Source organism: Conger conger, chromosome 17, assembly GCF_963514075.1.
Source record: "Conger conger chromosome 17, fConCon1.1, whole genome shotgun sequence".
NCBI lineage: Eukaryota > Metazoa > Chordata > Actinopteri > Anguilliformes > Congridae > Conger > Conger conger.
Window position 1 is genome coordinate 8259392 of NC_083776.1, and position 9704 is coordinate 8269095.

At 44.5% G+C, this 9704-nt stretch overlaps 1 protein-coding gene across 1 annotated transcript; it reads right to left on the bottom strand.

The window, feature by feature from the left end:
• Positions 1-362: 362 nt before the first annotated feature.
• Positions 363-9383, bottom strand: LOC133116957 (high-affinity choline transporter 1-like). The gene is made up of 9 exons (XM_061226994.1): positions 9269-9383; positions 8229-8463; positions 7206-7319; positions 6519-6674; positions 6232-6380; positions 5438-5581; positions 4474-4627; positions 2919-3136; positions 363-1018 (listed from the first exon to the last, which is right to left on the bottom strand). The coding sequence occupies exons 2-9, from the start codon at positions 8407-8409 to the stop codon at positions 371-373; spliced, it is 1764 nt and encodes a 587-aa protein (XP_061082978.1). The 5' UTR covers positions 8410-8463; positions 9269-9383; the 3' UTR covers positions 363-370.
• Positions 9384-9704: the final 321 nt, after the last annotated feature.

Below are 9704 nucleotides of genomic sequence, written 5' to 3' on the forward strand. Positions count from 1 at the left end.
ATTCTGGGCATTTTGATGACTGAACATCAGCCCTCCTCCAGAGACTACACTGTTTTACAAAATGACTTGGTATAGCAGCAATTAAAAGGAAAACTTCCAAGACAGAGAGAGAGACAAAACAATGAACAAATGAATACAAATCGGTGTGTATGTTAATCTCGCTGGAATGCCACTGATCTTGATTTAACACACTGGAAACTGAGTTTGCTTCCCCCCCCCCATTGGATTTCGACGTACTTGGCCAACGCCGGAGACGGGGCGGGGCCGGGCTGGGAGGGGCAGTGGCGGTTGGGGGGAGAGGGCAGGGGGGAGGGGGATGGTGGTCGGGGGGGCGGGAGCAGGGGGGAGGGGGATGGCGGCGGTTGGAACTCTACTCGTTCTCGTTACTGGAGTCGGGACTGGATTCCTCGTCGCTCAGGGCCTCTTTGTTCGTGAAGGTGGCGGCCAGCGTGGTGCTGAGTCGCGGTTTGACCGGAGCCAGCTCCGACAGGGTGATGTTGTCGTTGCCCACCAGCGTGGCCTTGTCCATGATCTCCTTGCTGTGCTTCGAGAGGACCGCGTCCAGGAAGTCGTACTTCGGCGACAGTTTCCCGCTCTCGAACAGGTACTTGGCCAGGTGCGAGACCATCACGTTCCCCAGGAACGAGGCCAGCATGGACACGGTCTTGAAAGGGAACCTCTGGTTGATGAAGTACTCCACTTTCTTGGTGAGGTGGTGCACCCTGCTCTCGCGCCTCCAGCCGGGGTAGTAGATGAAGGGCGGGAGGTAGAGGTAGGGCTCCCCGCCCCCGATGCGCAGCAGCATGCCGAAGAAGTACCCGGCCACCGAGCCGTAGGTATTGGTGCCCTTGACGAACAGCACGCTGAGCAGCTGGGGGAAGATGATCACGTACACCAGGTCCGAGCTCAGGTACCACAGGCCGTACACCGTGCCCGTCAGCAGCGCCATGGCGGTGGCCGCCGCCCCGAACACGAAGATGGTGATCCGCATCACCCAGATGATCTCCCGGTCCGACGCCTGAGGGACGGAAACGCGGCTCGGTTAGGTGCAGCCTGTAGCGTAGCGGTTAAGGTGAAGGACTGGGACCCGCAAGGTCGGCGGTTCGAATCCCAGTGTAGCCGCAATAATAATATCCACACAGCCACACGGCCCTTGAGCAAGGCCGTTAACCCTGCGTTGCTCCCGGGGAGGATTATCTCCTGCGTAGTCTAATCAACTGTATGTTGCTCTGGATAAGAGCGTCTGCCAAATGCCGTTAATGTAATGTAATGGTCACGCTCGGAGCAAAAAAAAAAAGAAGGACTTAATAAACCACTTATCGAGGAGAGTGCCTGCGAGTCTCCCTGAGAACGGGAGCTCACTCCGCTTAAATGCGGCGCGGTTAATGAGGCACACACGAGGTGGCTTTCATAGGGAATGCTCAGTGCCGTTCACAGCGAGAGAGAGAAACGGAGCTCCCGGCTCCTGAGCAGGAGGCTCCAGGATCATCTGACGTGCGGGGCTGCATCAGAGGGAGCCGCTAACGGGCTGCTAATTGCACACTGCTGTTTTGTGAGAGGAAAACCCCAGACGGACGCTCAAAATACATAAAAGACCTCAGCGGATGGAAAAATAATTGCGGCACCGTGGACAAAAAAATAAAAGAAATGCAAAAGTCCTTTCTCGTCAGCTCAATTACAATTCAGTTCCAAAGGTATAACCTGGAGCATTTCACTCAAAAAAATGAAAAGAAAAGAAATATAAAATGTCTTTTAAAAAAGCGTGACCAATCATGGTTTTCCAGGTACTGTATCGCTTCTCCTAAAAGCTCAACACAGGATTGATTCACTGCCTGAATCGATCTCGGCAATGATTTTGCTTCTGCACTCTGATTGCATTTGAAAGGATTTATGTGGCATTGAAGTATATGTGCAATTGTCACTTAAATCTAATATATTTCATAAACACAGTATTTCTAAAATATTTATCTGTATTCTTTACCCTTCCCATACATTTTAGCAACATGGCACTATGATGAAGCAACATATCGCTTCCATCTGTGTGTGCTGTGACAGACATAGTCTCTTCAACTTTTTAGAAACAAATATTGTCATTCAGACAGTACAAAATAAGATGAATAAATAGAAAGTGCTGCTTCAGATGAAAAGCTGGGGCCCCATTGTCTAAGACAATCCAGTGGCTTCATAATAATGCAAAAAGTAAAAAAGAAAATCTTAAAGGAATCAAGCATCTCTTCTTTTGGTGAGGAAGAGGAGAGCCCATTTAAAGGAGAGTGAGGCGTGAGTGAGACAGACAGGTGTGTGTGAGGCAGATGGGTGTGTGTGGGGCAGACAGGTATGTGTGTGAGGTAGACAGGTGTGTGTGTGTGTGGCAGACAGGTGTGTGTGTGAGGTAGACAGGTGTGTGTGTGTGTGGCAGACAGGTGTGTGTGTGTGTGTGAGGTAGACGGGTGTGTGTGGGTGAGGCAGACAGGTGTATGTGTGTGTGGGGCAGACAGGTGTGTGTGTGTGAGGCAGACAGGTGTGTGTATGTGGGACAGACAGGTGTGTGTGTGAGGCAGACAGGTGTGTGTGTGAGATAGACGGGTGTGTGTGTGGGGCAGACAGGTGTGTGTGTGAGGCAGACAGGTGTGTGTGTGAGGTAGATGGGTGTGTGTGCGTGTGGGGCAGACAGGTGTGTGTGTGGGGCAGATGGGTGTGTGTGTGTGTGTGGCAGACGAGTGTGTGTGAGGTAGATGTGTGTGTGTGTGTGGCAGACGGGTGTGTGTGTGAGGTAGACGTGTGTGTGTGGGGCAGACAGGTGTGTGTGTGTGTGTGGCAGACAGGTGTGTGTGTGAGGTAGACGTGTGTGTGTAGGGCAGACGGGTGTGTGTGTGAGGTAGACGTCTGTATGTGAGGCAGATGGGTGTGGCTCTCACCGATTGGCGGAAAGCTAGCTGGTAGATGTTGCGGGCAAACATGGAGCTGGCGGAGAGGATGGACGAGTCAGCCGATGACATCACTGCTGCGGACACGGCCCCCAGACCGAAAAAGGAAATATAGGGGGGGCACAGATGCTGGAGCACTATGGGTAGAATCATGTCTGACTCGTCTTTCATCATCGGCGGCACTGACCCATAGGTGGTCTGGTTCCAGTCTGTGTAAAATACGCCCCCAAAAAACACAGCTGTAAACTACAATGGGAGAGACTCAGGCACACACATACACATGTACGCACACACACAAATGTGACAACAACATTTCAAGGTACCTGCAATGTGTAAAATATTTTCATGTGTCTAAATTCCCCAGGATATGACTGTTGTGAGTCTGCATTAAGTTAAATCTGAATGTATCTATCAGTAGCTACACTTTTCACACAAGCAATGACCACTTTTTTTTTTATAATCAAAAATCCTGCAGCCACAGACAGGGTAGCCGGAACAAAGTCTCTGGTAATGTAACGTCAGAAACAAAGCTCTCCATTTAACCTTTCACTGCAGAAACTCCACAGACATTATCCCCATGAACTGCAGTGTGCTTCAGAACTCCACTGAAGCGCTATCACATTCCACACTCATCTTACTCATCCATGAATCCTTTTGTCAATCTGTCTCTTCTTCTTTTTCCCTGGAACCCGACACTCAGCTGTTAATGAAATGTGTCGCCGGAGCAAGAGCTTGACATCAACAAAATTAATTAAACTGCTTCAGATGTAATATTTACTGAAAGCGCCTCGTTAAATGGATACCCTTCAATAATGAAGGATAGGGCCCATCTGTTGTTATTTATTCGCCAGTGTCTGCAACATTTTCAAGATCTAAAATGAACACGATTCCACCCTGGGACCAAACAGCTGGAAGGGGATACCTCTGGGGTTTTTCAGACAAGAAATCAAAAGGGCCAGCCGTATGAATCACAGTCCTCCGGTGAGGAAAACAGCACCAAGCAAACACAAATACAGGGGCTCGTGCAAATACTAGACTGCAGAGCCCAGAGCTAGCTTTATGAATACTTCCAAATTCATTTATGCCTCTTCTGATTAATCTGGCAATGATGCTACTACAAGTCAGTGCAGTGAAAACACATCCATAAATCATGCGAGCAAAACAACACAGCCAATTAACTACGGAGCTGACTTACTCTAGTATTCGCAGATACGCTGCTGCATGAAATGTATAGCTTTACCTCTACTTTACCTGGTGTGTGCATCTGTGTATGTGAATGCTGAATGCTGCACTGAATGCTGTACTTGTGTAAACATGGAAAATCCCTCCTGCGATACATGCTGTAATCAGAACAATGTATGAGAGCTTAAACACTAAATGCTGCACTTTCTGTATACCGTATCTAAACGGGCCTTAACACACTGACTTGTAGCTGCAACAGGACAGTAAGCGTTGTACGTGATGTGGTACAGTACATGGCATAGTTGCGTTGAAGGTCGGCTTGCAGCGAACGCCTGACGGTGTGTGCCTGTGTCTGTGCATTTACCTGTGGATGCCCCTACAGCTCCTATCAGGACCGAGGGCACGGCCATGACCAGGCAGCCGAAAGCGGCCAGGAACGAGAGGACTTGGGCGTAGGTAGCTGAAGAGGCAGAAAGAACCCGTTGAAAATAGACCTGCCAGGGAATCCCCCCCAACATCTAGAAACAAAAACGCCATTGTAAATACAGACACCCGACGGAACGAACACACACACACACACACACACACGCAGGGCTCTGTTCGACCTAACTGCAATGCGATTTGTCCTTATTCAGTCGCCATCTTGAGCCAGGCTCATTAGGTTTTGTTTCTGATTCTTACACAGCCATCTCTGTTACTCATATTGACCATCCCCAGCCAAGTTCCAGAAAAAGGTCATTCAAATTGTTACTCAGAGTTATGGACAAACTGCATTGTAGTCTGATTGAATGCAAGCCCCAAATCTACTGAAAAACATTAGTTATTAGATATATCACTGGTGGAGTCCTGGTAATACGTTTCTCTTCATAAGAATGCAGCTACTATATATTGAAATGACTAAATACTGTATTTGTCTGAGGGGTAAATGGGAGTACAGATATATGTTTCATTTGCAAAGGCGTTTGAATGTAATCAATGAGCATGCATTATACATTTTTTTGGCCTCTCCCAGAAAAAAAAAAAAAAGTATATATATCTTGTTTTTGATTGGGCAGAAGTTGCAATTCATTTAACGTTTGAATTGATAATTAAATCATAAATAAAAGGTCATATTTCTGAACAAAGCCCTTGACAGCATGCTGTTCTCTGTGTTAACCCTCGTCTGATATGATTCTGAAATATTGGTTCATCAAAGTCAACTTTTGTGGGACAAACAGTTAATAAAACATAGGATCGGAATTTAATATAACGTTTCTTCATACCCCATAATGAAACTAATGTTTCAGTGATTAAAATAGCCAATTACTAGATTAGTGCATTTAAATTACCAGAAGACAGAAGTTGTCCATCCACTGAACTACGTCTCCTGATTTGATTTCTCCCAGCCAGGCCTCCTGGTAGATGTACTTCTTAGCTGTGACTCCTATGTCCGACACAGCCGGATTGGATAGTGCAAAGGGCACGCTCACCCACTGAAAATCAAAAGCAGACAAAATGGCCACTCATAGCTTTCATGACACTCCTCGCCGCATTGAAGGACGTAGGTCTGTGCACGCACTTTGATGTGATGTGAACTGGCTACTGTGACGCAAGTGCGTGGGGTTTTCTCAGATTTGACGGCTGAATCCCAAATCTTCATATTTGTTCTCTCTCTCTCTCTCTCTCTCTCTCTCTCTCTCTCTCTCTCTCTCTCTCTCTCTATGTTCCACTAATGTCCAACAAGAAGCTACTGTGAAATAATGGTCTGGTAGTTCAAATGAAAGCATGAAATACTCCAAAGATTCAGCTCCCATAATGTCTCAGCTGCTGATGCATGACAAACAGAGCAGCTGAGACATTATGGGAGCTACCTTTCACAGTAGCCTCTTGTTGGACATTAGTCTTTAACAAAATATATATTACAACTTTTATAGGTTGCAGAATGTTGTGATAAACTGATTTTGTGTGATTGTGCAAACACACCCTTAAGTGTTTTCTTCATACACATCAGTTGGCCTTTTTTGCAGTGTATATGAGAGCTGGACATATTCAGTGTAGCTGGATGACTTTTGATGTCCATTTTTGCACTGACAGTTGCACAACATGGCCCCTCCTCCCAACTCCTCCCCTTCGGTATGCTCACCAGCCCAAGGAAGATACAAAAAAGCTGGACAACATCTGTGTATGCCACGGAGTACAGCCCACCCACAAGGGTGTAGAAGATGGCAATGAGGGCAGAGACCACCACTGAAATGTTGATGTTTATGTCCACAATCACACTAAGGGTAGCCCCTGTACAGAAGACATAGAGCAGAATTAGAGAGACTGGTCTTTTGAAGGACCATTAAAGGCTGCGTTTCACAAACTGTAGCATTCACGTGAATACATTTGCATATCTTTGCATTTTATGGTCATTTGTATCTTACGTACCAAGAGCAGATAAAATGGCCGCTGACCAAAAGATCTCTCCCATGAGCGCTGGGATGAAGAGAAGACCACCCATTCTTTTCCCGTAAATTTGCTGGAAGGGGTCAAGCATGGTGACGTAACCTCTGGAGCGCATGGGCTTGGCGAAGAAAAGACCACCTGGGGGTCAAGGGAAAGGCACGTGATTCCAATTTGCGTCACGAAACGACAATTAATTCAACAAGTTAGCAGTTGCCTACAGGTATAGTTTACGTGTTAATCGTGCCAATCCAGCCGTTTTCGGGTTTTTAATTACATTGACAATTCAATTTACATTTTAGACGCTTTTAATCCAAAGCGATTTACAAGTGCATTTAATATAAAGTAGCCTCAATAATAAAAAAAGGTTAATGTATTTCAAGTAACCCACATATAACCCACCATGTATGTATGCTGTTTTCCAGACATACAGCAATGCTGTCATCGCTTCGTATTATTAAAATGCTGCAATAGCCTACTGTAAAATATCAGAACAAGCAATATTCAATCAATGACCTGAAATAAATCAGAATTAACAGCGCCACGACCTTTTTGTAATTGAATCCAGGAAACATCCACTAAACTGGCTGATCCCCATACAAAATATGTAGTGTGTGTGTGTGTGTGTGTGTGTGTGTGTGTTTACTGTGAAAAGTAGCTAAGAGCTCATACCTACTACCAAACTGAGCGCGTATCCAAATGGAGCTTGCGCCCAAGCCAACCCATACCCTGGCAAATAGACATTTTCGGCGGTTCCATTGATGTAGCCACCGCCGACCCAGGTTGCTGGGGAAAAAAAAACAATGACACAAACTCTAATCTACAAATTGTAGCAGATATTAGCGCAATATATGGAGTAAAGTGAAGTATTAATATATCTATATATATTTTTAGAAAATGTCAATCGGTTTGAACATCCTGTATTAATTATGGCACTTGCTCCCATTTATAGTCTGAGACAAAGTAATTCGATTGCAGAACTCAGGCGCGATTATGTTTTTTAACATCAAATTTCGCAATCAATCGAGTCAATCAATCAATCAGTTAAAATTTTAGAAATGCAATCTCAATAAAAGTTCAAACTTTTCACACCATCCCCTTGATATATTAATATATTGAAATGGGCGGAAATTGTTAAGTATGTCTTTCATCACAGATTGCCATTAGCTTTTTCGATATTGTAGTAAATTATGAATGAATAATTCACGATTTTTCCACATTAAAGGGCTATCCTCAGGGTTTCCTCTCATTAAAATAGCATCAAAGGCATTTCGTTTTGAAAGACTTTGGGCGCATTTAATTTCCACGTACAACACATATCTGCTGCCCGTGAACTGTATTAAAAAAAACTGAACCAAACCGTGCATTTTACCTGACATAAACAAACCAGCACTAGCCCCATACATGTATTAATTTAATTATTTATCGCCTAGGACCATTCTCTGCGGAAGCATTTCGGGTGCGCCTGCTGTACGTGCGCAAAAGAACGCGATGGGTAGCTGAAAGGGTTGCTTTAAAATTGTTTGGCTAATTGAATCAGATTGTTTATTAGCATTCTGATGTTAGTAAACCCTTTGTTGAGTGGTACTTAATGAATTTGACATCAAAGGGGAAAAGGTGAGTTGCCTTTGGTAAAAACAAGTGACATGACTGGTCATCTCCAAAAGCGAACCATACGTGCAGATCGCAACTTACCGGTCATGGTAAATCCGCCAACAAATAGACCTATATCTCTTCCTCCGACCATTATACTCTCACTTCGGTCTGCGCCCTCAGCCCCCGCGTTTTTATTTTTCCAAGCAGCCCATATTCCAACGAACAGAATAAGCAAATAGAAGATAACGATCGCCACCAGTCCTTCCGCGTGGATAGCCATCTTCTACTGCTGAGATCAATGTGTAAGACCGAAAGACCCGGGGCTCATTTAGACCTGCAGAGAAACGCACACAAACGATTAGACACCCCCAGCGAAACCATAGACCAACGTTGAACAACTAAGTGACCAGTTCTCTACAAGTTTGTCGAAGTAATCATTGTTTGCGCCTGTAGACACTTCGACTGTTGTCATTATGTATGCACTATATACCCTAGTTAATTCAATAGGCAAGTGATAAATGCACTTGTTACAAAATTATCCCAAGCCATAACCATTTTAGTTAACGGTCTTCTTTCTAGTAAACAGCATTTCATTAAATGGTTCATCAGGTTTGCCTCATCCTGTCCGCTGATTTTTAACTTTCAAACATTTTTAATCGCGTAGTAGCCGATTCTCTGATAATTTGCACGTTCAAGCTCTAGTTCTTCTCTTGTTCCTTTATATTTTCATGGTATTGCATGTTATTTGAGGTGTTCATTTATATTTCTACAACTCCTTTTTCGTGAGTAGAGCCTTATTAACCACTTTGCAGGGGACCGAATGTAAGTAATGCATTTAACTCCGCTTGGGAGAGTTTGTCGGGCAAGGCAGAAGAAATCAAAGCTGCCCACAAGTCCAAGTCATACTGACAGATACGCTTTTCTTTTTTTGCACTACTACATCAACACTAATCAGAATATTGCTTCTCGAAGCAATTTTAAAAAGCTCTATAAGCATTTTACCCAAAACACAGTAGCTATACAATTGCAAATCAAACTAACCTACCTAAAACTTAAATACCTTTGAAACTTCAGAACTTCACGCGAAAACAAGTAGGCTATCCAATACCTGTTTAATCCACTTGGAGAGCTCTACCTACCTTTGTAAATGTTTCTTGGATTGCTGCCGAGCAGTTACAAACAGTAGCTATAAAATGACGAAGAATAGGTATCCAAAAAACGAAAACCGCCTGGTTTCTTGTTGAGGAGCTTTACCACATAATATAATCGGCTCAGACCGTGTGTATTTTTTTCCCCGTGTCTTATAAAGGACCAGTTTTCGTCAGAGGTCTGAGGAAGATGAACGTCAGAGATGTGAATGGAACCTGGTTTATGAATAAGGATGTCAGTTTGTGCAAATGAGGAGTTTGTCTCTGAAGGTCTTCCAGGGGAGGATAAAAATAGCAGGGTGGGTTAATTGAAAATAGCATGACGCATGGTGGAGGGGTGCGCATTCTTTGAATCAATCCATTAACTCATTCGTTTACGTCTAGAAAGATATGTTTTATTTCAGATTTACACAAAGATTTACTGCAC

Bases quoted from the DNA above. Each gene is read 5' to 3' on its own strand.
- LOC133116957 (XM_061226994.1), bottom strand. From the start codon at position 8,409: ATGGCTATCCACGCGGAAGGACTGGTGGCGATCGTTATCTTCTATTTG. The intron at 6,675-7,205 runs GTATGAGCTCTT...CTTGACCCCCAG, and splicing joins CGCGCTCAGTTTGGTAGTAG to GTGGTCTTTTCTTCGCCAAG. The intron at 4,628-5,437 runs GTAATTTAAATG...TTTTGTTTCTAG, and splicing joins TGGACAACTTCTGTCTTCTG to ATGTTGGGGGGGATTCCCTG.